This window comes from Chrysemys picta, chromosome 5 (genome assembly GCF_011386835.1).
Source record: "Chrysemys picta bellii isolate R12L10 chromosome 5, ASM1138683v2, whole genome shotgun sequence".
Classification (NCBI taxonomy): Eukaryota; Metazoa; Chordata; order Testudines; family Emydidae; genus Chrysemys; species Chrysemys picta.
The window spans coordinates 71,050,490-71,078,478 of NC_088795.1; the positions used below are offsets into that span (position 1 = coordinate 71,050,490).

At 43.0% G+C, this 27,989-nt stretch overlaps 1 protein-coding gene and 1 long non-coding RNA gene across 9 annotated transcripts in view; one reads left to right on the plus strand and one right to left on the minus strand.

Annotated features, from left to right (window-relative positions):
* Positions 1-27,989, plus strand: part of PALLD (palladin, cytoskeletal associated protein) — a 324,448-nt gene that overhangs the window by 240,272 nt on the left and 56,187 nt on the right. For all 8 annotated transcript variants that reach the window (XM_005309734.5, XM_005309738.4, XM_005309733.5 and 5 more), the window contains one exon: positions 25,923-26,612. In XM_005309734.5, coding sequence (XP_005309791.2) covers positions 25,923-26,612 — 690 coding nt within the window. The remainder of the gene's footprint in view (positions 1-25,922; positions 26,613-27,989) is intronic.
* On the minus strand, positions 2,195-11,075 carry LOC135983674 (uncharacterized). The gene is made up of 2 exons (XR_010601403.1): positions 8,858-11,075; positions 2,195-5,095 (listed from the first exon to the last, which is right to left on the minus strand). It is a non-coding gene; the product is annotated as an uncharacterized LOC135983674 (long non-coding RNA).

Sequence of the window (27,989 nt, forward strand, 5' to 3'; positions counted from 1 at the left end):
ATGTAGCTAAAACAGAAACTTCAGCTATGTACCCAAATACAGTAATCTAATCTGACGTGTTTATATGTCCCTAATATGATGCATCTTTTGGCGATGTATAAAATTAACCTGGATCCCTCAACTATATTGTGCTGATTACCTTCTCTGTGGTTTTGTTAAACTACTGAAGTCCTCCATTTAATGAGCTACAGGTTTGTTTGTTTTCTGGCTTTTTGTTTGTTCCATGTACTCTAGTTGATGGCATTGATAGATAATCACAAGATTTCTTCCCAACTGTAACAATGTTGCTGCATGCTGCTGCTAACCAATTTTGTATTAACTTCACACCCATATGGTGACCTTAGCTGGGTGGGTGGTGTATGAAACCATGGACCCTCCCTGCCACTCATTCTGCACAAAGGAACATTCCTCATCTAAAGTAGCTGGGTGTACATTGGTTTGCTACAATGAGAAAACTGCATTTGCAAGTCAATTAATTATGGATTCAGTGTAGTAGCTATGTTGGTCCCAGGATATTAGAGAGACAAGGTGGGTGAGGTAATATGTTTTACTGAACCAACTTCTGTTAGTGAGAGAGACAAGCTTTCAAGTGGTCACAGAGCTGAAGACCTGAAGAAGAGCACTGTGTAAGCTCTAAAGCTGGTCTCTCAGTTAATTATCTGATGCATAACAGAATTCACATCAGTTACTTACATGGCATATAGGATAGAGTTTTTTATTAATACATCTAAATGAGCCCATTATTTGCTGAGAATCACCCCAGTGTGATTGTGAAGCAATATGATATACTGCTATAGGAAAAAGAATTGGTTCAGATGATTTCTCAGATCTGGGTCCATGAGGTTTGGATATGTCTGAGATAGTATAGTTAGGTTCCAAAGAAAGGGTGAACAGCTGTCTGAACGCCTTCCTGTTAATCATTTTAGAGTGAACCCTTGGTGGTGGTTACTGAGAAAGCTACACGGTGTATGGTCTTCTACTCCGAAGTAGGGCAAAATCGCAGCAAGACCCTTGTGGCACAGGAAAAATAAGAAAAACACAAAGTGATCACTTAGGACTGTTGCAAATCAAGCTTCGTGTTTCTCTTCACATCTGGAAAGTGTTTTAGAACTGTGGAACTGCTTAATATACATAAAAGGTGTTCCAACTGTGATAGCAAGATACTGTAGCACATTTCCAAGTGTGCTGAAGATCTTTTCCTACTCAGTCATTCTAAGTAATTCATTAAAGAAGTGGATCGTGCTGCTAAATAATAACAAGAGAATATTTAGGTCAGCTAGAGGTCAAAAACATTGCCTCTAATTAGAAGTATGGTAATCAATCTGTGCTTTCCCTTTTTGAAGAATTATTGTTGATTTCAAATACCAAAATTAAAATGTAAGAGAAAGTGGTTCTTTGGTATTTCTTAGCACCAGGCTCCAGAGGACCAAATATCTCCCCCAGGATAAAACAGCAGACATAACTAATGTATGAAGTATTGCATGGACAGTGAGGATGATGTGCTAACACTTCTCATTTAACAATTTTTTTTCTGAATTTAACTAGACAAAAATAGGGTTTTTGGCATTTTAATATTCTTGAATCAATCTGAATATTTTTGGATTGATTTAATCTCTGGTGTTTTCAAAAATGATCTAAAAATGATGGCCTCAAACAGCACTGTCTTTTGGAGTGAGAATACAATTAATGTGACAAGTCTTAGTGTATGGACTCATTCGAATCCTGGCATGCAAAATAGCAGAAGTGTAGAGAAATAAATGTAGTTGCAACTGAAGGGAAAAAAAACTATCAGTGCAATTTGTCATCAAAGTTGGGTGTCCGAACACACTTCAGGATGTACAACTGAACTCATTATGGAGGACAACTGCTTCTTTGCCTTTCCTTATTTTATCCTCCTTACTGTAAGAACAATAATTAATTAATGAGCTATTGTAAACAGCTGAAAGCATTAGATCTGATGTCAATAGCACTCTTACTCTTCAAGGTGTACCCTTCCCCCCATTTCTCTGTGATTTTTCTGGTGCCTTTCTCTTGATGATTTTTCTGTTCCACATAAAATTATCAGAATACCACTATATGGAGGGATGGACAAACCAGTTTTGAACTGCTCTGAATTTGTTTAGCTCAAACCAACCCAACTCTAAAACGTCTTTTAAGGTTAAAATAAAGGTCAGCTAACTTTTAAAGTTTCCAGAGTACCATTGGAAAGGGCAGAAGGTGATTTGGTGCTTATCCATTTGCACACATGGAGGAAGGACATTGTCATCCTGGCTAGCCCGCACTCTGGTACAGCCCCATAACTTCTTTAGTCTTGTCTTCTGTATCCTGCAAACCTAAAATTCCATTTTCAGTATAGACTTGTGGGCTGCTTATCAAAGGGCAGTTTTGTAAGGTTCTTCTGTTCTCCGTCTCAGCTATTTTTAAGGTGGTAGGCAACTGCTGAGAGTAATTGTCATGGCATTTAAAGAGAGGATGTGCATCTATGGAATAGAAGACCATGGCTTCACTACAAAAAGGTGTGTTTTTGCATTGTCAGCTTTCCTGCTGTAAAGTCCCAGTGGAGACAAGGCACAGCTAGTTTTTACCTTGATTTAAGTAGTCAAGGTCAAACCTGTACCAACTGAGGTTTACCTCACCTAGCTACTCTATAGTAAAACCTAGCTGTAATGTGTCTCCACTAGGACTTACAGCAAGAGAGACCTCTTGATGTATGAATATGCTTTTTGGAGTGATATACTGTCTCTGAGAGAAATATCAGATGCGTCAGAGGAAGGTACAAGAAACTCAGTAATAGGCTCCCTAGACGTGGATTAATCTTTCTTCATCATTCCTGTCAGATTACGGTTGGAATATGCCCCGAAGCATGAGTTTCATAATTTATATATATTTTTAAAAATAAGCTTCTTACAAAACAGCCTTTCACATAGTCAAACTCAAGGCTAATAAAACTCGGCTTGTGGGTGGGTTGGTTGGTTGTTTTTTTTGCTGGGGTTAATAGAATTATAGACGTCAGCTATAATTATAAAGTCCACTCATTGTAATGCAAGATTGTTCCATATAGCATGTTAGAATAATGGGGGGAATGCTGTTCACTAGTTTTTTCCAATATTTATAGTTTTGCAGCTTTCTTTAAAAGTATTGCATGAACAGTATTTATTGCCCAGAAATCACTGAAAAGTAGTAAGAACATAATTAAGGCTATTTAGTCATGGGTATTTTTAGTAAGTCATGGACAGGTCGGGCAGTAAACAAAAATTCACTGCCCGTGACCTGTCCATGACTTGTACTATATACCCCTGACTAAATCTCAGGTGCTCTGGAATGGTGGCTCCGAGGGCACCATTGGTGCTCTGGGGCAGGGGGCGGCCCAAGGTCGTGCATCCCAGGACTGCCACTGGTGCTCGGGGGGAGAGGGGGCAGAGCCTGAGATTGCTGATAGTGCTGGGGGGAGGAGGCTGCCACCTGAGACTGCCGCTGCTGCTCTGGGGGGGCGGGCGCAGTGGCCCAAGACAGCCCCAGCAGTGGCTGGTGCGGCTGTCCTGGGGCTGCCTGAGCTGCTCGGGTGGCCCTGGGGTCAGCAGCACTGGCTGCTGCAGAAGTCATGGAGCTCCTGGAAAGTCATGGAGTCCATGGCCTCCGTGACAGACTAGCAGCCTTAAACATAATTTAACACAAATGTATAGTCTGTCCCTCTTGTGCTAAAATAAACACTTCTGGTGTGTGTGTGTGTGTGTGTGTGTGTGTGTGTATGTGTTTGTACTTTGTCTAGTCCATTTTTCAAATATTTCCAGGTCACATGGCTTACCTGAGAGCTTTACACCAGCTGGATAGCTCAAGGGGATAAGCATTAGTCCTTTGAACTAGGCTTACCATACATCTGGATTTTCCCGGACATGTCCGGCTTTTTGGGCCTCAAATCCCCGTCCGGAGGGAAATCCCAAAAAGCCGGACATGTCCGGGAAAATAGGGAGGGAGGGCCCGGCGGTGCTCGGCCGGGGCCGGGCTGGGGCCGGCGGTGCTCGGCAGGAGCCACTGGGGCTGGGGCCGGCGGTGCGGGGCCGGCGCAGTGCTGGACAGGGGGCTGGCGCGGTGCTGGGCCGGGGGCCGCTGGGGCCGGGGCCGGCGGTGCTCAGCAGGGGCCAGGGGTGGCGCGGTGCTCAGCTGGAGGCCGCTGGGGCCGGCGGTGCTCGGCAGGGGCCGGGGCCGGGGGCGGCGCGGTGCTCAGCCGGGGGCCGGCGGGGCTGGGGCCGGGGCCGGCGGTGCTCGGCAAGGGCCGGGGCTGGGGGCGGCGCGGTGCTCGCCCAAGGGCCGAGGGCACGGGCACTTGGCTGGGGGCCGGGGGCGCGGTGCTGGGCCGGGGCCAGGACGGGGCCGGGGGTGCTCGGCCGGTGGCCGGCGCCCCAGGGCCTGAGCCGAGCCGGGCGGGAGACGCCGGGGCCAGAGCCTCTTGGCCTGGGCCGACCAGCCGCCGGAGGGAGCCGCTCGGCCAGGGGGGCCAGATTGGGCCACGCCGCACCCAGCCCCAGCCTACCTGCTGCCTCCCTGTTTCAGACTTCCTGCGAACATTTGATTCGCGGGAAGCAGGGGAGGGGGAGAACAGGGGGTGGAGCGTTCAGGGGAGGGGGCAGAGTTGGGGCGGGGCTGAGGGCAGGGGAGGGGCGGAGTTGGGGCGGGGCCGGGGCCCCATGGAGTGTCCTCCTTTTTAAAAATTAAAATATGGTAACCCTATTTGAACCTGATTAGCCCAGCCAATATTCAAGTTCCACCTTGGACAAAAATTTTAAAAAGGTTAGATGTCATATTGCTAGAATCTGTCCATCTTTTTGTGGATTCTCCATCACTGGCAATTTTTAAATCAAGATTGGTTAGTTTTCTAAAAGATCTGGTCTGGGAATTATTTTAGTGAAGTTCTATGGCCTGTGTCATACCGAAGGTCTGATTAGAGGATCACAGTGGTCTCTTCTGGCCTTGGAGTCGATGGAGCTTTGATGCTGTTCAATACAAGTTATTGTCCCTGGGTGTTCCTTAGGGGAAACTTCTGTCTGCGTTGTGTCTGGTTCTTCATTTTAGGTCAGTCATCATGTTATATCTGCCACTGCATGGGAGTTGGGGGGGGGAGGGAGGGGGCGAAGAGAAGAGAAATTCACTTGCTTCTACTACTCTCCCCAGGCCACAAACTGGATTTGTTTAATTTACAGCTAAATAGATTCCAGATCGGTTTTCCACAGGTGAAAAGCCAATCAGTTCCGCTTATGTATTATATGAACACAATGAATGTTTGTGTTTTTCATCATAAGCTTGTTTGTGCCAATAAAACAAAAAAAAATGCCTTAAATATACTGTTCCCAGAATTACAGCTCCCCTATTGTGCAATTTATTCCACTTTTTGTAACAGGGCCTCTGCACCATATAAGCCTTCTATTGAAAGCTTAGCTAATGGCTTAAGTGGTAAGTAATATTTTAGGTGGATCATCTGCAATGAAATGGGTTTTATCCTTAATAATTGGTACAAAAGAAACTCTGCATCTTGCTATCCCACATAATAATGAAAATCTTTTTAACAGGATAATGAATGGTCTTATAATTAGTAACTAGAGAAAAAAATAATTTAAATTCTCACTGCAAAAGATCTTCACTTATTTGCCATGACGGTCCTGTTTTAAATTATTTATCGCAGATGTTAAAAGGAAATTGAATCATTTTGAGTGCCCCTGTCCAAGTGCATATTCATTCAATATACAGTATTTACCTTTCTGATGGTAGATTATGCAGAATGTCCTGTTCAGAAGAAGGGCTTATTCTGGGTATAAGAAGTGTTTTGGTTCCAGTGCAGCTAATTGGCCATTTGTGTTGCTATTTGTCTGTGCCCAGAAATTTTGCTGATATAAGTTTTGGTGTTTATTTTTTTTTTTAATAATTATAGATTCATAGATTCCAGGACTGGAAGGGACCTCGAGAGGTCATCGAGTCCAGTCCCCTGCTCTCATGGCAGGACCAAATATTGTCTAGACCATCCCTGACAGACATTTATCTAACCTACTCTTAAATATCTCCAGAGATAGAGATTCCACAACCTCCCTAGGCAATTTATTCCAGTGTTTAACCACCCTGACAGTTAGGAACTTTTTCCTAATGTCCAACCTAAACCTCCCTTGCTGCAGTTTAAGCCCATTGCTTCTTGTTCTATCCTTAGAGGCTAAGGTGAACAAGTCTTCTCCCTCCTCCTTATGAAACCCATTTAGATACCTGAAAACTGCTATCATGTAACCTCTCAGGCTTCTCTTTTCCAAATTAAACAAACCCAATTCTTTCAGCCTTCCTTCATAGGTCATGTTCTCAAGACCTTTAATCATTCTTGTTGCTCTTCTCTGGACCCTCTCCAATTTCTCCACATCTTTCTTGAAATGCGGTGCCCAGAACTGGACACAATACTCCAGTTGAGACCTAACCAGCGCAGAGTAGAGCGGAAGAATGGCTTCTCGTGTCTGCTCACAACACACCTGTTAATGCATCCCAGAATCATGTTTGCTTTTTTTGCAACAGCATCACACTGTTGACTCATATTTAGCTTGTGGTCCACTATAACTCCTAGATCCCTTTCTGTGGTACTCCTTCCTAGACACTCTCTTCCCATTCTGTATGTGTGAAACTGATTGTTCCTTCCTAAGTGGAGCACTTTGCATTTGTCTTTATTAAACTTCATCCTGTTTACCTCAGACCATTTCTCCAATTTGTCCAGATCATTTTGAATTAATACCCTGTCTTCTAAAGCAGTTGCAATCCCTCCCAGTTTGGTATCATCTGCAAACTTAGTAAGTGTACTTTCTATGCCAATATCTAAGTCATTGATGAAGATATTGAACAGAGCTGGTCCCAAAACTGACCCCTGCGGAACCCCACTTGTTATACCTTTCCAACAGGCCTGGGAACCATTAATAACTACTCTCTGAGTACAGTTATCCAGCCAGTTATGCACGCACCTTATAGTAGTCCCATCTAAGTTGTATTTGCCTAATTTATGTATAAGAATATCATGCGAGACCGTATCAAATGCCTTACTAAAATCTAGGTATACCACATCCACCACTTCTCCCTTATCCACAAGACTCGTTATCCTATCAAAGAAAGCTATCCGATTGGTTTGACATGATTTGTTCTTTACAAATCCATGTCGGCTATTCCCTATCACCTTACTACCTTCCAAGTGTTTGCAGATGATTTCCTTAATTACTTGCTCCATTATCTTCCCTGGCACAGAAGTTAAACTAACTGGTCTGTAGTTTCCTGGATTGTTTTTTATTTCCCTTTTTATAGATGGGCACTATGTTTGCCCTTTTCCAGTCTTCTGGAATCTCTCCCGTCTCCCATGATTTTCCAAAGATAAAAGCTAGAGGCTCTGATACCTCCTCTGTTAGCTCCTTGAGTATCTAGGATGCATTTCATCAGGCCCTGGTGAGTTCCAGGCATCTAACTTTTCTCAGTGATTTTTATCTTGCTCTTTTTTTATTTTATCTTTTAAACCTACCCCCTTCCCATTAGCATTCACTATGTTAGGCATTCCTTCAGACTTCTCGGTGAAGACCGAAACAAAGAAGCCATTAAGCATCTCTGCCATTTCCAAATTTCCTGTTACTGTTTCTCCCTGTCCTTGGTCTTCCTCTTGCTTCTAATGTATTGATAAAAAGTCTTCTTGTTGCCCTTTATTCCTGTAGCTAGTTTGAGCTCTTTTTTTGCCTTTGCCTTTCTAATCTTGCCCCTGCATTTCTGTGTCGTTTGCCTATATTCATCCTTTGTCATTTGTTCTAGTTTCCATTTTTTATATGACTCCTTTTTATTTTTTAGATCATGCAAGATCTCGTGATTAAGCCAAGGTGGTTTTTTGCCACATTTTCTATCTTTCCTACCCAGCAGAATAGCTTGCTTTTGGGCCCTTAATAGTGTCCCTTTGAAAAACTGCCAACTCTCCTCAGTTATTTTTCCCCTCAGTCTTGATTCCCATGGGACCTTACCTATCAGCTCTCTGAGCTTACCAAAATCCGCCTTCCTGAAATCCATTGTCTCTATTTTGCTGTACTCCCTTCTACTCTTCCTTAGAATTGTGAACTCTATGATTTCATGATCACTTTCACCCAAGCTGCCTTCCACTTTCAAATTCTCAATGAGTTTCTCCCTATTTGTTAAAATCAAATCTAGAACAGCTTCCCCCCGGTAGCTTTTTCAACCTTCTGAAATAAAAAGTTGTCCACAATGCAGTCCAAGAACTTATTGAATAGTCTGTGCCCCGCTGTGTTATTTTCCCAACATATATCTGGATAGTTGAAGTCCCCCCTCACCACCAAATCTTGGGCTTTGGATGATTTTGTTAGTTGTTTAAAAAAAACCTCATCTACCTCTTCCACCTGGTTAGGTGGCCTGTAGTAGATTCCTAGCATGACATCACCCTTGTTTTTTTACCCCTTTTAGCCCAACCCAGAGAGACTCAACACTTCCGTCTCCTATGTCCATCTCCACCTCAGTCCAATGTGTACATTTTTAATATATAAGGCAACACCTCCTCCCTTTTCCCCTGTCTATCCTTCCTGAGCAAACTGTACCCATCCACACCAACATTACAATCATGTGTATTATCCCACCAAGTTTCGGTGATGCCAACAATGTCATAGTTTTATTTATTTATTAGCACTTCCAGTTCTTCCTGCTTATTACCCATACTTCTCGCATGTGTATATAGGCATCTAAGATACTGATTTGATCTTGCCTCCCAGTTTTGCCCTGACCCTCCTTTCTCTCTGCCATTATAGCCCACGCTCCCTCCTATTTCCGACCCATCTCCCAGGTCTCCATGTTTCCCACTTACCTGTGGACTTTGCACACCGGGCCCCGTCGAACCTAGTTTAAAGCCCTCTTCACTAGGTTAGCCAGTCTGTGTCCAAATAGGGTCTTTCCCCTCCTCAAAAGGTGAACGCCATCTCTGCCTAGCAGTCCTTCCTTGAATAGCATCCCGTGGTCGAGGAAGCCAAAGCCCTCCTGGTGACACCATCTTTGTGGGCAGGCATTCACCTCCACGATGCACCTGTCTCTGCCCGGGCCCCTACCTTTGACAGGAAGAATCAAAGAGAATACCTCCTTCACCCGTACTCCCAAAGCCCTGTAGTCACTCTTAATCCACTCAGTGTCACACCTCGCAGTATCATTTGTGCCCACATGGATGAGTAGCATGGGGTAGTAGTCAGAGGGATGGATAATCCTCGACAATGCCTCCGTAACGTCTCTGATACGGGCCCCCAGCAGGCAGCATACCTCCTGAGATGAAATGTCCGGGCGACAGATGGGCACCTCCGTCCCCCTCCAAAGAGAGTCTCCGACCACCACTACCTTACGTTCCCTATCTGCAGTAGTGGCAGCAGACCTCCCAGCCTTAGGGGTACGAGGCTTCTCCTCCTCTACTGTAGGGGGTGATTCCTTCTCTCCTGTATCAAGAAGAGAATAATGGTTACCTATTACCATGGTGGGGGCGGGTTTCAGAGCAGGGGTGGTGCACTGCCTGCTGCCAGAAGTAACCAGCTGCCAGTGTCCACCCTGAGCCATCTCCTCCTCCACCTGTGGTGTGTCAGCAGTCCTGTGTACTGGGACAGCTACCTCAGCTGTCTCCACATCGACACCGTCCAGGAATGCTCCTCAACCTAGCCACTTCCTCCTGTAGCTCCCCCACCTGCTGCCTGAGAGATTCCACCAGCAGGCACCTCTCACATTGGATGGTCCCCCCCAAGCCTGGATGTCAGTAAGTGGGAATTGCAAGTCACAGTCCCTGCAAAACCACACCAGGATCTGGGTAGAAGCATCCATGCTCAGGCGCTCTGGCTACAGGCGCAGGTGGAGGAGACAGAAGCAGTGCTGGCACAGGTGTTGCGGGTCTTCCTAACCATCGTAGGCCGCCCTCTGTCAAACTCCCTCTCAAACCCCCCTGTCTGCAGCCCCCTGGTTGCTCTGCCTCTGGCTTTTAAAGCCTGCTTGCCTAGGTCAGTCCCACCCCCTCATGAATCACTCTGGGGAAGGCCAGTCAAAGGCAAGAAAGGGGACAAGGTCAGGCACTCAGTCCCAACTACCACAGCAGCTGTAACTGAAACTGAAGTCACCTGAAATCAGAATCACAATTAAAATTCAAACAGTTGAGCAAACTCACTCACACCAACAGCTAGTACTCTCACTCTCACCTGGTAGCCTGTTCAGCAGCGGGATCTCTTGCTCTCCCTCTCAAACTCTCCTGACTGCAGCCCCCTGTCCATTTCATGGTTATCCAGGACACAAAGCCCATTGGAATGTTGGGTTCAGTCAGGCTTTAAGGTTAAAGAAGCCTACTCTGTCCAGAGGGGCAACCACATTGTAATCCAGACCATTTCAGATATTGGAGAAGAATGCTAGGGAAGCAGTGGGAGATGTGCAGTGTTTCTCAGCTCCATGCAGGAGGCAACATCCACCTCAGATAATGAACTGGAGGAGGCAATGAACTGCACTCTTAAAGGACATCAAAATGGAATCTGGGAGAAAAAGGCCTCCCCTGTGGATCTTCAAAAGCCTCAGCAGGAAAGCTCCAGTCCCTAATGCTGCAGTAACCTCTGAGGCCCAGATGAGAGGTTTAGGACTGCATTATCTTCTGCCGTCTCTCTTTCCACCCTGTATACACTCAAAGCACAAGCTGATTCTTTTTGCACCAAAACCAACTATTCTTGGGATCAGCTGGGCCCAGTGGAGAGCCAGGCTACTACGGGAAGGAAATACAGGGCCTATCTGACGTGTAACACAGACACAAGATTTGGTTGAGTTAAAATTCAAAGTTGTTTAAATAAATGTCATTAAGAATTCTAAGAAAGTAAAATACTAAGTAGGACAATAGCGTTAACATCAGTACTAGGAATCCCAATGTTCTGGGAGTGAGGTGGAGAACGTGTTAGGATCTTGAAAGTTCATTGTTAATTCTTGTTTTCTCTCTCCTAGAAATAAGTACATGTTTTTGATAGGGTCTTCTTATGTTTATAAAAGGAGTCTTTTAAGAGAGTGATATGATTGATTTGAACTGCAGGGCATGATTCTAAAATGGTTCTGGCATCCAGCACGAATAAGCTGACATTCTCATAAAAAGAAAACCTCAACCACATATAATTGTTATAAATTATTTCTTTTTTTTACTTTAATTTCATTTTCAATGGTTTGTTTACATAAGTTCTTTTAAGGAGAGAATGCTCCTGCAGTTACAAAAAGTTCCAAAAAAAAATTAGTTTAACCTGTCAGCCGATCAAAATTCCCCAAATATCTGATGTTGTTTGCAGTAATGTGGTAGCCATATTGGGCCCAAGATATGAAAGAGACCAAGTGGGTGAGGTAATTTTATTTTTTTATTGGACCGACTTCTGTTGGTAAGAGAGACAAGCTTTTGAGCTACACAGAGCTCTTCTTCGGGTCTGGGAAAGATAAGACCAGCCTGGGAGCTTTAATTCATAACTTTGCTAGACACTTAAAATCATGGACTCAGTGGAAACACTGGCTTTGTTTCATTACAACATCATCACTTCCACACTGACCTTCCTTTGTCTTATTACTGCAGAGGTTAGTGTCCTACTTCATTTTGCATGATCTCTTGCACCATGAGTTAAGTCCATATGTTTAACAGTCTGTTTCACCTTGTATTTAGCTGTGACACGCTGATTACCCTTTCCGCACCTGAAGAAGAGGTGTAACTTAAAAGCTTGTCTCTTTCACCAGCAGAAGCTGGCCCATTAAAAGATATTACCTCACCCACCTTGTCTCTACCAAATATATGAGACTAAGGCCAGTCTATACTAGCACTTTTGTTGGTGTAACTTATGTCATTCAGGGGTGTGAAAAAACACCCCTTTGAGCAACATAAATTACACAGTCAGAAGCGCTGTCTACACTGGCGCTGTGTTGGTGGGAGATGCTCTCCTGCTGACATAGCTACCGCTGCTCGTTGGAGGTGGTTTAATTATGGCAATAGGAGAGCTCACTCCCATCAGTATAGAGTGGCTACACAAGCGATCTTCCTGCGGCACAGCTGCATTGGTACAGCTGTGCCACCATAAGCTCACTAGTATAGACATGGCCTTACATGAGGCAATGATCCTCTGCAAATAAAGGTGCTCCAGAATAGCTCTGATCTCTGGGTACTGGCAGTCTGATGAGGAGGTAATGAGTTATAGTGCTTTCTCACAAAGGCTTGGAACTAGATTCTTAGCCATTAGATTAATCTCAGATATTTGTTTTCATTAAGTTATCTTATCAACTAGCTCAGATGAAAACTTACAGCTACAGTGTATATTCCATTTATCAGAAGCTTCTTACATCTCTACAGAGATATTCATTTCATTTCTTCTTTTTAAAGATAAAGACAATGGAATTGAGATAATCAACTAACTTCGTTAATCAGCCCATCTTAGGGTTGCCAGGTGTCTGGTTTTTGATCAGAACGCCCCATCAAAAAGGGACCCTGGCAGCTGCTGACCGGGCTGCTAAAAGTTTGGTTGGTGGCGCAGCGGAGCTAAGGCAGGTTCCCTGTCTGGCCTGGCTCTGCATGGCTCCTGGAAGCAGCCAGCATGTCCGGCTCCTATTTGCAGGGGTGGCCACAGGGGCTTCATGCACTGCCCCTGTCCCAAGCGCTGGTTCCGCAGCTCCCATTGGCTGGGAACCATGGCACCTGTGGGCATGGGCAGCACACAGAGCCCCCTGGCCCCTCCGCCTAGGAGCCAGACATGCTGGTTGCTTCCGGGAGCCACGCAGAGCCAGGGTAGGCAGGGAGCCTGCCTTAGCCCCGCTGCGCTGCTGACTGGGAGCCGCCTGAGGTAAGCGTTGCCCGGCCAGAGCGCTCACCCCTTCCTGCACCCCAACCCCCAGCCCCAGTCCTGAGCCCCCTCCCAGAGGCCACACCCCCTCCTGCACCCAAACTCCCTCCCAGGGCCTGCACCCCAACCTCTTGCCCCAGCCCTGATCCCCCTTCTGCATCCCAAACCCCTCATCCCCAGCCCCACCCCAGATCCCTGCCCCCCTCCCATACCCCTGCCCCATCCCTGAGCCCCTCCTGCACTCCAAACCCTTGGCCCCAGCCCAGAGCCCCCCTGCACCCTGAACCCCTTATTTCTGGCCCCATTCTGGAGCCGTCACCCCCTCCTGCACCCCATCCGCCTGCCCCAGCCCGGTGAAAGTGAGTGAGGGTGGGGGAGAGTGAGCAACAGAGGGAGGGGGTTTGTAGTAATAATATTATAATAATATTATATGGAGATATACCTATCTCATAGAACTGGAAGGAACCTTGAAAGGTCATTGAGTCCAGCCCCCTGCCTTCACTAGCAGGACCAAGTATTGATTTTTGCCCCAGATCCCTAAGTGGCCCCCTCAAGGATTGAACTCACAACCCTGGGTTTAGCAGGCCAATGCTCAAACCACTGAGGGCCTCAAAGAAGGGGCAGGGCAGGGGCAGAGCCTCAGGAAGGAGGTGGGGCAACGGTGTTCCATTTTCTGTGATTAGAAATTTGGCAACCCCAGCCCATCTCTAAATTGAATCTGGTAAATTCTGGATGTCCTGTTACTTAGTCAAGCACTATATAATTTTAATGAGTTCTCTGTGCATCATAATGAAAATTTGCCCCACTAAATCTATGTAAATTGGATGGTACTACAGCATTAGATAATTTGTTTACTATGCACAGATATTAGGTTATCTGATTTTAATTAGGAAAAATAGTAGCCATCTTTTTCCTCTTTTTTCATTTTTATGTGTGTATGGTATTATGCTATTGCAGTTTTTAAAAGCCTTAATTCTGGATTTAAAGAAAAGAAATCTCTGCATAAGTCTTTGAAGAAAGCAGTCCTACCTCCTGGTCTTGCTTACTGTACATGAAAATGAAATCCAACGGACATAGCACTAGACACAGTCTTTAGCTGTCCTTGTACTTTAATAGATGTTAAAGATGCAGAAGACCTGTTGGTCCATTGCTGTTCTAATGCAGGATTCTGTAATGTTTTGTGCAATCTAGTTGTAAGTTCAAGCAATGGTTCTTTTACCAATAACAGTGCCTCACCTATCTATAAGTTATGCTTTTCTCCCCTCAACAGTATCACTTAATGCCTCATGCTCAATTCTTCACATTATATTTCAATTGTAAGGGACTCATAGCATTGCTTAAGTGACACTCTTGAATTACCAGTTCAGACTGCAATGTAAGGTGCCAAACTCAATTTTCTGATTATAGTCCCAACAGGGGCATTAAGTTCAGTTTTACTAGTAAAGCTATACTGTGTCTTAGACTTGTTAAACAATGAATGCACACAGGAGCACAATTTCCTCTCTTTCTGAATCCAGGCTGAATTTGTTATCTTACTGGTACATGTTTTGAAAAATGTCCTTATGGTGTTAGAGATATGAAAAATGGTTCCTGTCTGTGAGAGCATTGTATGGCGACGTCTTGTGTCTCAGCAAGTACTGGCAATATCACTACTGCTGGTTTCCTTCAGATAGAAATTAACTTGACGCCATTTGACAGATAACCAAACAAAAATGGAAAATGGGCACGAGTATAAATACCGCTTTTTAGGACCAGTTGGGAAAGTCCTTAATAGTCAAACTAGGGCAGAATTTCCTTATAAGAGAGTTCACAAACAATGGCGCTACTATGCAAATGTTTTACATTTGTTGTCTTGTTGTCTGAGGTTTTGCCTAATGAGGAATAAGCTTATTTTCAAAGTATCCGCTATTACAGTGCATTATATTAATAGTAGAACATTCTGTGTTTCTTTTGAGTAGATTGTTTCTGTTTCTCTTTTTTGACTGAATTGGTTGTTTGTTTATAAACAATAATCCAGTTAATACAGTATCCATGGAAAGTATTGTTCAATTGTATTTGAAGATATTTACCAGCAAATTTTATGTGTTGAAGAGACAGAGGTTGGTGTGGCAAAACAAATCTGGAAAGTTTCAGTTGTAGGGATTGTTTCTAGTTGTCCAGAATGAGGACCAAATTTGACCCTCAGTTATATCCATGCATCTTCATTGAAGTCTGTGTAAGTAAGGACAAAATTTAACCCTGAATATTTTCATTTTAGTATGTACATTGCTATTGATCTTTCATTTATTATTCAAAGCCTACCGGGATAGGAGCCTTTCTAGGAAAATTAAACAGGCTGTGATTGTTTCTAGGAATGCAGGGTGTCATGGAAAAAGTTACCCACGCATTGATTTTAGTTCACAGACTCAAGCCTGAGTCCCGTTTATTGCAATACATACCAATGCATTGGGGATAGCAATAGAAACTGCTCCCCAGAACTGAGCTCGCAGGCTCCTTTTATTCTTACAAACCGCATACATATTACAAGTTACACGTCATTTACGAAAAATAAAGAGTTAGGGTCTGTTCCCTTTCCCGGCACCTTCCTTATTATTTTTCCGAGCATTGGGTGCATATTGGGTGGAGGGCTTCTTGGTGGTTTCCGATATGGGCAGTACGTGGCACCAGTTAGGGTGTATTCTCGGCAGGGTGTAAATTACTTTTCCGGAGTGTTACCGATAGTGCACCTGGGGGGGGGGGGTCACAGAACGCCCAAAGAAGCAGCGTGATTGCTTAGTTTGCATTTAGCTAGAAGTTCGGGGGGGGGGGGGGGGTCACAGAGTACCCAAAGGAGAAGCTGCATTTAACTACAATTACTTTCTTCACACAAGCGGTTTATTATATTTTGCCAGCCAAACAAGTGGTTATTATATTTCGCCAGCCAGACTTATATTTCATTAGTGCTGCTGCTGGGGCTTTTTATTCTTTCTCTCCTCGGTCCCCCTCCCTACTCTGGTCATGACCAAGACCAGCAGAGAACATGACTCCTAGTATGGTTCAGGCTTGTGGCCTATAGGGTGGCCTATAGGATCAGTCTTCGCTGGTGTCTTGTTCGGTGAAAGGGGGGGTCAGCCAGGTCTATTCCCCCACCAGGGTATCATTCAAGATCAAGAGGCTTGGTGCTTTAGTATAAAAATGTTTACGCTAATATGGCCCAAGGGCTCTGTCTGCATTGAGCACAGTCCAGTTTTGGAAATGTTGCACCGTTGTTTTATATTTTCCCCTTTCTTTGTCAAGCTTCCTTGTCATGTAACCATTTTAAATTTATAAAAAGAACAGGAGTACTTGTGGCACCTTAGAGACTAACAAATTTATTAGAGCATAAGCTTTCGTGGGCTACTGCCCACTTCTTATGCATCCGAAGAAGTGGGCAGTAGCCCACGAAAGCTTATGCTCTAATAAATTTGTTAGTCTCTAAGGTGCCACAAGTACTCCTGTTCTTTCTGCGGATACAGACTAACGCGGCTGCTACTCTGAAACCTTTAAATTTATACACGTCTTTTTCAAAATGTGAAAATGTTAATTTACCATCCACAGTGTAATTAGATGCCATCCTGCTCACTACAGCTGTTAACTCATGCAACCTTAGTAGAAGGGTAGTTTTTCTATTTTAAAAATTGAAGTATTGCATCATTGATAAAACTCATAAAAACCTTTACAAGTTTAAGAGTGGTAGCCATGTTAGTTTGTATCAGCAAAAACAACAAGGAGTCCTTGTGGCACCTTAGAGACTAACAAATTTATTTGGGCATAAGCTTTCGTGGGCTAAAACCTACTTCATCAGATGCATGGAGTGAAAAATACAGTAAGCAGTATATATATATATGAAAAGATGGAAGTTGCCTTACCAAGTGCGGGGTCAGTGCTAATGAGGCCAATTTCAATTAAGGTGGAAGTGGCCTGTTCTCAACAGTTGATTACTTTTGTAATGCTAACGAGGCTAATGCAATCAAGGTGAACGTCGCCCCTTTCCAACAGTTGACAAGAAGGGGTGAGTATCAGCAGAGAGAAAATTACTTCTTGTAGTGACCCATCCACTCCCAGTCTTTATTCAGGCTTAATTTGATGGTGTCCAGTTTGCAAATTAATTCCAGTTCAGCAGTTTCTTGTTGAAGTCTGTTTTTGATGTATTTTTGTTAAAGAATGGCCACTTTTAAGTCTATTATTGAGTGTCCAGGGAGATTAAAGTACTCTACTACTGGTTTTTGAATGTTACAATTCTTGATGTCTGATTTGTGTCCATTTATTCTTTTGCATAGAGACTGTCCGGTTTGGTCAATGTACATGGCAGAGGGGCATTGCTGGCACATGATGGCATATATCACATTGGTAGACATGCAGGTGAACGAGCCCTTGATGGTATGGCTGATGTGGTTAGGTCCTATGATGGTGTCTCTTAAATAGATATGCGGACAGGGTTGGCAATGGGGTTTGTAGCAGGGATTGGTTCCTAGGTTAGTGTTTTTGTTGTGTGGTGTGTGGTTGCTGGTGTGTATTTGCTTCAGGTTGGTGGACTGTCTGTAAGCGAGGACTGGCCTGTCTCCTAAGGTCTGTGAGAGTTAGGGATCGTCCTTCAGGATAGGTTGTAGATCAACAAAAAAACTTCGAAAACAGACTTCACTGAGAAACTGCAGAACTAGAATTAAACCATCAGGGTTCAAACCTTGCCTGTCCTATGACAGACTGATTCCCATAAATGATGGACATAGCCAATGCCTCTTCAGCCTTGGAAAGACCCACATCTCAGATAGGTGCTCTGTGTGCAAGTCAATCTCCACAAGAAACTACAAATCCAGGGATGTTCAGCTCAAGTTACACCTGCTAGAGCAGTCCTTGTGAGTCAGTTTGGGCCCAGAGAGGGTAGCAACTACCAGAATGTGGCCAGACAAACCAGCATCAACCAATTCTGCCTCAAACAGACACCATACCCCAGGATAAGGCAGAGAAAAGAGGGCAAGAGGAACCACTGACAAAGCCAGCACTGGCAACTTCCACACTGACCAACTCAGCACTGATAGTCTCAGTATCGGCAGTCATGATGCTAGCAGTCCTGTCACAGGCTGCCAGCTGACAACCTCGGCAGCAAAATCAGGACCTTTGGCCACGAAAAGGTGACATTGAGAGACTGAGCTGGAGGGAGCTCAAACATAGCTCCAAACAGGGAGCATAGTCCCGAAGAGATGATTCATCCAAGGGCAGAGCCTCCAAGCCCTCCACCAAAACTGGAGAGATGCAGCAGAAATGAGACCCACTACTGATACCCATGAATGAGCCTGGCAATGAGCTGAGATGCATCCTGCAAGACTCAATGTTCCCCGCAGAGACATCCTCCACACCAAGCAATAACCAGTACCAGGGCCAATACCAGTTTTGTGTCAGCATACAGCACCACCACTGAAAGAAGAGCTCTTCACTTCACCATCCTACTCCTTTTCTCCAGTTTTGAGTAGGGATCCATGACCCCTGCCTTTTGAAAGCAATCTTAAGGAGCATACCAGGTGGCTTTCATTTAGAGTTCCATCTCAGCTGGGGGGTGAGTGGCACCAAACCAACTGGCTTCTAGCAGGCCAGTGTCCCTATAGCATGCCACCAGGACTGTATCGGCCCTACTGAGAACTATCATAATTCGGGTCCAGGAGCAGATATCCCTCTGATACATCCAGGAAGAGTAGGAGATCCCGTTCCTTATTGACATCATTAGCCAGGCCACCCACACGAGCTGGACAATGGCCCCCATGAGCAAGAGGTAATGGAGGGGCATCAACAACTGACCCCTATCTCTACACAAGATGTCATCTTCACCAGATGAAGTGGTGGTGCCTGTCCCAAAGCCAGCAATCAATGGCTTCAAGGCATTCCAGGATCTTCTGTCTCACATTGCAAAGACCCCAGACATTGAAATGACATTGATACAGGAAAAATCCCACAAACTTTTTTATATTTTAAGCACTGCAACTCCAGCCCAGGGTCTCACTCCCTTTCAATCAGAGAGTCCTGCAGCTGACCAAACCCTGGCCATTCTTCCTCCTACTTCTAAACGAGTGGAGAAGAGGTACAGATGCCTCCAAAAGTCTTTGAATACTTCTATGCCCACCCAATTTGAGGGCTTCTGGTTGTTTTGGCAGTACAAGAAAAGTTCAAGTCCACAAAAAGCCTATCTAAGAACAGAGATCCTAAGAAGTTGGGTCTGTTTGGATGCAAGGTATATTAATTTGCCTCACTGCAACTCTAAGATGAAAAGTGCAAGGTCCTGTTTACTATATATGATTTTCTCACCTGGAAGAGGGTCACCCTATTTCTGTTACATAAAGCAGCAGAAGATGGCATCAAGCCTATAATATGCTCTTCCCCTGTTCTCCCAGATAGACCTCCTGGTGAACTATGAAAAATCATCTCTTGTCCCATCACAGAAGATAAAGTTCATAGAAGCTTTGATCGACTCCAGGTCCACAAGAGCATATCTTCCTGAGGACAGGTTCTTGTTCATGCAATCGATAGTACATGAAATGGAATCAGACTCTACTGTGATGGTATGGACTCATCTGGGGCAGCTAGGCCATATGTGTGCATACACTTACATTATACCCTTTGACAAACTTCTTCTATTGGCTCTATGATGGAAATCTGGCTCAGATTAATCTATTCCCCAGCAAAACACCAAATGAACAAGAAAGATCTGATCCCGCCTCACATTGTCACTGAGATGGTTGCAGGAACCCAAGAATGTACATAAAGGAGTTCTGTTCACAGCTCTTCCCCTTGAATAATTGCTATGGAGGTCCATTATAGACCCAGTATTCCTTCATTGGGGTTCTCCCATGATAGACCTGATTACCATCATCAACAATGCCAAGTGCCAAAACTTTTGTTCTGGAGGGGCACAAACCTGAATAGATACCAGATGCCTATCTTCTACACTGGTCTCAAGGCCTTCTCTGTGCCTTTCCATTGATTCCCCAAGATAATATCCAAGATCAAATGAGACAAAGCCACAGTCATCCTTGTAGTCCTTACTGTCCAAAGCAGTTCTGGTTGAAAGACAGGCCACAGAAGTCCACCCAAACACCTGTCCAGCTTCCAACTGCCCAGATCTGATTTCACAGCACCTTGAACAGATACTCCACACAGACCCAAAGTCACTGCACCTATCAGCATGGCTGTTGGCTGGCTCAGTACCACAGACAAAGACTGCTGTAGGCAAGTCCAGGAAATCCTGAAACAAAGCAGGAAGATATTGTTCAGGAATATCTATTCATCAGACCTACTGTGCAAAAGAGTTTAATCTCGCATGCATGAGGCACATGTGCACCCTCACTGATTACATCATCTCAAAGAACCACAGCTACGTAGGGTCAGTAACTGTTCTTTTTCTGAGAGGGAGAAGGCAAAGCAGAATTGCTGGCTGCCTTACCAGGTTAAGTACTGTCCTATCATTTGTGCACAGTTCATTTACATCATGTAGTAATAATAATACACCTCTACCCCGATATAATGCTGTCCTCGGGAGCCAAAAAATCTTACCGTGTTATAAGTGAAACCGTGTTATATCGAACTTGCTTTGATCCGCCAGAGTGCGCAGCCCCACCCCCCCAGAGCACTGCTTTACCGCGTTATATCCGAATTCGTTTTATATCGGGTTGCGTTATATCGGGGTAGGGTGTACCTACCTCTTATATCACACTTTTCATCAGTAGATCTCAAAGCACTTTAGTCAGTATCATTGTTCCCATTTTTTTCCAGATGTGGAAACTGAGGCACATGGAGGGAAGTGATTTGTCCAAGATCACCCTGCAGGCCACTGGCAGAAATGGGAATTGAACTCAGCTGTCCTGAGTCCTACTACAGTGCCCTATCTGCTAGGCTATACTGCCTCCCCACTGTTAGTGTTAGTCACTAGTTTAAGCTTGGCCTCTAGTCAATATATGTCTCCTGGACCAAAGATTCTATATATAAAGCTCATTTTTGATGTCTGATGCTCTTTGTCATATTGTATTCAATCACCTACTACCAGTATGCATGAATGTACACAGGTAGTGAGCTGGCCATACATAATTATAAGGAACAATCACCCAAATACCTGAGATCAGTATTGAGCCACTTATAATAGTTGGTGCAGATTGGTATGTATATTGTGGTTGTTAATATGTTGTCTGAAGAAAGCTTTGATGGTGGCATGAGGGATTCACTAACTTCATAATGGGAAAACAGTCCTCCTAGGCAATTAGAGTAGTCAGACTCCAGATCCCATAAGCTTTGCGGCTACAAATTTTCATTAATCAAGGCAATAAAAGAATTATACTTATTTATAAGTTAGATGTCTCTTTCATTTCAGTAATTTGTCTTGGAAGGGGCAAAGAGGAAAACAAAGTTGTAGAAATATCTGAGACGTAATAATCTCTTCTTGAAACTCGGTATATGTACATTAAATAAAGCATTGCTTAGTTACAGAGAGTGTAAGAATTCCCACAGTTAATTATAACTCTTCAGTACTCAGAGGTATAAAAGAAAAAAGTGACAGCTTGCAGCACACACAGTTCTCCCAGAAGCAAGTGTATTTCCAGCCTCAAGATGATCACATCCTCTATCATTAGAAACTACTAGTGGTGTGAAGAACATAAATCCTAATTCTTAGAAGCAATACAAGCTGAGTTTCTTCCTCCCCCGGTCTCTCTCTTTCAAGGCAAAGTTGCACAGCAGGTGAAAGACAATCCAGGAAAGACATAGTAATGGAGGTGAAAAAGGACCATGCCTTCTGCTGTCATTTTAGACACCATTATTAAGAGCTGAGACCTCTTCTCCAAAGGGCTCTGAGATAGATACAGCAGAAACTAGGTCCTGTAGAATAGAACAGTAGTTTATACGTGTTATATAGAAAAGTCGTAACATTACTGCACTATGTCTATAGTAAATTGGCAAAAATTAAGTATTGTGGACAGGGTAATAATATGCACATTCACATTAAGAACTGAATAACCTTCATAGTGTATTACAGATTTTCCCTATTGTTATTTAGGCCTGTGCCCTTGTTCATATTAAAATATTACTACTTCTCACTGTTACATTGTGTGTGTGTGTGTGTGTCTGTAAATATGTTTTTTCAGTTGGCTTATAAGTCTTATTTTTTTCATAGCTGTTGGAACATAGGCAGAGATATATACATGTGCAAATCTATAGCAAGAATTTCCAACAGTAGGCAGGAAATAACTGACAAATATCAGAATAAAGCTGTTGAAATCCCTTTATAAATGGTCATGTCGGAGTTCAAATGATTTCCTGAATCTCCATTTCCTCTCCACCTCCAATGTGATTATTTTATAGTCGATTTGGCCTTTTCACTGAGTGAATTTTATTCAGAAGTTACTTTTGATTTTTCAGTTTCTGTAATTAATTGTTAGATAAAACTGTAGGTAAACCTCAAATAAGTAATAAAAAATAAGTATGTGAAAATGTTATCATTTTTTTCCACTGTGTTTAAAGAAGTAGTTGTAAAATAAATGTGACCGGTTCTATGAAAGTGTGTCTGTCTATCACCCTGGATTACTAAACATACCTTAGTTGGCTGAGATAGGATCATGTTGTTATATCTAAACTAGTATTGTTTATGTGTCCTCCTAGTCCCTGAAGTTTTTCTTTATCTCCATAGTTGCTTCACTATTGTTGCTAATAAAGGAAGAAGCACTGGTACAGATTGGCCACAGGTGGAGTATTTTTAACTACTGTGTCTAGCTTTGCACTGAGTAAGGTTAGATGATGTGGTGTAACAGTGTTAAACACCAGTGCCCCGTCTCCACCCTCACGCTCCCATTATTAGCACCAGTGCAATAGCAACAATGGGATTTTTTTAAAATGCTGGATGACATTACTCTAGGATGTGTCTAGCACTAGAAAACTTAGTACCTGTTTTACAGCAACAGAATAGCTGCAAAGATGCCTAATACAGGGATCATGCATTTTTACCTTTGTGTCATGAAAACCTGCTCAGAGTAGGATCTTTCCTTTACCCAACATGTACATTTTCATGACACCCTGGATTTAAAGCCTGACCCTGGTCTACACTAGCCCTTCCGCCATTACTAACACTGATATAGTTGCATCATTTAGCAGCAGTTGCTGTAAAACAGGTATTAGCATCGACAAGGCCCTAGATGGTCACTGCTATGTTGTGCCAGTGTCTGAAACATGAACACATGACTTTGTAATTTAAAATAGAAAAGTTTCAACACAGCACAGGATACCTTTTGTTATGGCACATGCTTGGTGAAAAGTCTCTGTATTTGAGATTGTTAAACTTCTTCCATACCTGGCACAGCATATATAGTTAGGTACATTTCTATTTACTTTTTGGCCGTAGTCTCACTATAATACATACAAATGATGGGGAAAATGAAGTAAAATTGGTATGAAAATGAAAGTAAAAATATGTTAAAACACTTCCATGACCATTAGACAATGTGCCCAAGAATAGTTAAAATGCACAATTTGGAAAGGACAAACTTAAAAAGGAAAACCCCAAAATTAAAAAAATAATAATTTTTTTTTACTCATTTATCCAAGATGATTTGGTATTGCTGCTGGAACTCTGCCATTGACTGGGAGGGTCAGATGCCCGTATGGGCTAAAAAGAAAGCCTCAATGCAAAATTGCTCAAGCAGTAGCTCTTTCAGGGTAAGGGATGTTCAAAGGGTATAATAAAAAATAAAGACCAGCCTTAACCCAAATGTAACATCAAAACAATCTGAACTCAGGAGGAAACTATATGATCAGCATTCAAAAAATGAATATTCAGAAATCTGTAGTGAATAACTCCAAAATGTTTCACACAACTATATTGAAAATAGTCTGGTAAAAAAGAGCTAATCTGCTACTCCTGTAGGTGGGGTAACTCTCATTTCTAGACCAAAGTATCTTTGTGATATGGTTTTACAAAATAGTCAGAGCCTTCAAAACATTGATTTTTTTTTCAGTACTGTGTCTCAAAATACCTTGTGTGATTAATCTTAAACTTCTGTCCCCCCTTTACAGCCAAACAGTCTCCTTTTCTAGACACCACACGTGAAATTTCAGGCAGAAAATATTTTCAGAGTACTTTGGGGAGCAGGAGTATCAAAATAAATCTTATAATGGAAAGTAGGTTACAAATGTAACTATGACATCATGATCATTTCTAATACCAAAAGTATGCATCCATTATGCTGTTTGTCATACATACATATTCCATGAATTCAATAGACTCTGCAGTAAAATCTCTGGTTAAATAATGACTTAAATTATGTGATAAATGACACACTGTATATAATATTGTAAAGTATTTATATGTGAAATATACTGAAAAGGTGCATCTGCACATAAAACCACAAAGACATCTGGAGCGTTGAGAAAGTTACAATTCCCAGCTGGGACAAGACAATTGTTAAGCCAATAAAACAGATGAGTTTTAGAATCAAGACCACACACAGCAAAGTTTGATCTCTGCTTTGATAGGGGCCTTATTGAGGTTATAGTGCTGCTAAAGCAGGACAGTTAAAGGAGATTCACAAACTACCTTAATGGTCCTTAGTCTCAAGATTTTTTTATAGAAGAGCTGCTTTCCTGTTAATTATTATTAATGGAGATATCCCATCTCCTAGAACTGGAAGGGACCTTGAAAGGTCATTGAGTCCAGCTCCCTGCCTTCACTAGCAGGACCAAGTACTGGTTTTGCCCCGGATCCCTAAGTGGCCCCCTCAAGGATTGAACTCACAACTCTGGGTTTAGCAGGCCAATGCTCAAACCACTGAGCTATCCCTCCTTCAATATGCAATGTAAATAGTCATTTAAGCAATTGTACAATAAGCAAAAATATGTACAGGATCAGATTGTCATCAATGTTGAATGTCTATAGTATCTATTGACTTCATTTGGAGTTCTGGGTGCTCAGCGCTTTTGAATGTCAAACCTACAGTCTTTACAGTTATGTGAATGTGAAGAAGTTCTGTATTTTTATTGTAAATAAGCCTAACTCCCATTGGTGTGGTGCTATGAGTCCAGTTAGCAGAGCCCTAGAGCTTCAGTTCCTCAGCTGCCTCCTGATATGGTAGGGTTCTGAGGCTTGGTTAAGAATAAAAGTTGTAAAGAGTACAGCTATATTAACAGCTGTCAGTGGAAAAGCTGGGACTAAAACTCATGGTTTCCTGGTACACAGCTTAGTTCACCTTTCCCTAGGTTGCAGAAAATTATGGGGGAAGTTTCATTCACTCCCTCACAAATGTGGGGGAAGGTTTGACAGAGCTGTCAAATGTCTGTCACCTCATGGGAATGACACATGATTAACAGCAGGCACAAACTAGGGCATTTAGATTTCTAACAACCTGATTGTGGCTGCAGTTGCTTAGATATTTGAAGACCATAATAAGAGAGCCAGAATTGAGGCCCTTTTAAAAAAAAGTGACCCTTAATACTAGGACTCTTGCAATTAATATTTTCAGTTCAAATAAAATTAACAAATGATCCACCAGCACCCAAATAAAAAGCAAACTTTTTTAAAATTCAAGAGTCTTAATTTCTATTGTGGTATCAGCTGAAAATAAGAGTACTAAGAAGATCACAAAAAGGACTTTAATTGCAGTATTTGCAGGTCTGATGAAATAGGGAACTACAGGAAATTTGCCATCCCAATCTCCTGACCAAAATGGTTTGAATCCATTGGGAAAAGCTTTAAATAAGTATCCAAACCAAATCTCCCAACTTCATTGAGGTTTTCCATCCCAGCAGGGATTCATGGCTTTATTAATTAGAGAGCTTACAATGGTCCTTTAGCTATAATTAAGTGTTGTAGCAGTTTAATATCTGATGTGTGTTCTTGCAGGGACTTTGCTGGCACGGGGATAGACTTAAGGATCAGATATGCAAATAGCTCTGAGTTCCATTGGCTTCTAAAATTCCAGGTGATAAAATAGAGCTCAGTGTCTAGATAATGAGGTTGTCTCTTTATTTTAAATCTCTCCTCTCCCATCACCATCCCTCTAATTAAATTTCTTTCTTCTCATGCAGGGACCCTCTAAAACTACAACAACTGCAGAACCAAATTCGTCTGGAACAAGAAGGTGGCCAGCGGTACCATCACCACCAGCAACATCAAAACCCTCCCCCATCTCCTCCTTTTCCTCCTCCCCCTTCTTTCCAGGAGCTGGTGTCCTGCCAGTCTGTCACTTCTCCTGTGCAAATGAGCATTCTCAACTCCCACACTTCCCCAACCATGCAGTCATCCAGCACTTTCAACTATGCCCGGCCTAAACAGTTCATTGCTGCTCAGAACATCAGCCCTGCTTCAGGTTATGTAACTCCTTCATCTGGGTCTTCCACATCCAGCCTTCCATCCCCTATGTCTCCAACTGCCTCTCAGAAACAATTTGGCAGAGCACCTGTTCCCCCTTTCTCCCAGCCATTTGCTCCGGAAGGGGAGTACCTGTGGTCTCCATCTTCCTCTTCGCCCCCTCCCCCTCCTCCACCAGTCTTTAGTCCAACTGCAACATTTTCAGTTTCTGATTCCTTCCCACTTCCCCCACCCCCTCCTCCTCCTCTCCCTTCCTCAGTTTCCTCACCTTCCCGCAGTCTTTCTCCAACTGCTAGATTCTCTAACTCCAGCCAGTCTCCAGCAGCGTTCCTCAGCTCCATGTTACCATCCCAGCCACCGCCTATATCTGTCAATGCACTCGGACTTCCAAAAGGTGTTATGCCTCCGTGAGTATACACAGCTAATGAACTTCTTACATTTAATTTTATTGTTTATTAATTTTATTGCTTCTCCATTTTTGTAGCTTTTTGGGCTCTCTGCACTGTGGCTAACTGAGAGGGGGTGGGGGAATGACTGATTCTTGAATCAGTGGAAGGAATTGCAAGGAAATCTCCCTTCGGGCCAGAGGTCTTGCAGTCACTTTCATAAGGTGATACTTGGCTTCTGACTCTAGTGATTTCTGTACATGGAGGAATGTCAGGGAAGAAGACACTGATGAGAAATATCATGCTGTATTCTGCTTATGGAACAAAGCTGCAGAGATGGAAAATGAAGAGGCACAATGGCCTACTGATATTTGGTTATCTTTTTTTGCTCGGGGTGGGGAAGAGAGGACGTGGTTCTGGGGATTTGGAAGAACTGTGTTTAAAAAACAGGAAAAACACCACAGACTACATCAGCGCCAGATATTTTCTCTCCCTTTTGTCTTCCCGCAAGGCTAAAATATTGTTCTGGAGCATGCCAAAAGCCCAGAGCAGTTCAGTTTGTCTTTCCATTGGCACTAGATTCTCATTCCATTGTTGGAGAACAAAGAGAAATGCTAAAGAACAAAAAATGAGAATAGCTGGCTCCAAGGCTTATTTATAACTTTGTTTAAGGGCTTTCTAAACATGTTCACAGTATCAAGATAACTTGCTCAGCTATAGATTTGGTGCAGTAGGAACTTCTGTTATTTCACTCCAAGGTATGTGATGGAAGACAAGGGAGAGATAAGATGGACACCAGAGTAGTAATTCAGGTTTAAGTTTTTTTAAAAAGTGTTTCTCTAGATTTACATCCTGTGCCTTATTATGATATTTGATCACAAAATAAACAGAGTTAAGGAGAAAATGAATAGTTTCATTCACTCTTGCAGTCACTCTAACTTTGTTTTGTTTGCCTTCCTGTCTCCTCCTTTCCATTGGCTCCATTCTTCTAGTTATACTCAGTTCTAGTATTTGTTCAGGAACAGGTTTGCAGGTACATTCAGCCCTGAAATAGTGATTTTTGTTTGTTTGTTTGTTTGTTTGTTTGTTTGTTTGTTTGTTTGTTTTTTGATTGGTGCAGCCCACAAAGGTCCCAAGTTGCCCTGGGTATTTTACCAGAACTCAGTGTAGCTGTTTGTGTGTGACCTCCTAAGGCACTTTTGGAAAAATTCTGTCAGTAACTCAAAGATAGTAATGAATTTGTCTGCAATGTAAACAAAACATTGTAATTTTAATTATAACATTTGGTGATGTTAAAAGATCTATTACATAATTCAAAAATCAACTTGTTCTGTCTCTTTAATTTTTACTTTTAGTTTCTCTTTTCCTACCAAATTTCTTCTTTCCTCTTACTGTATG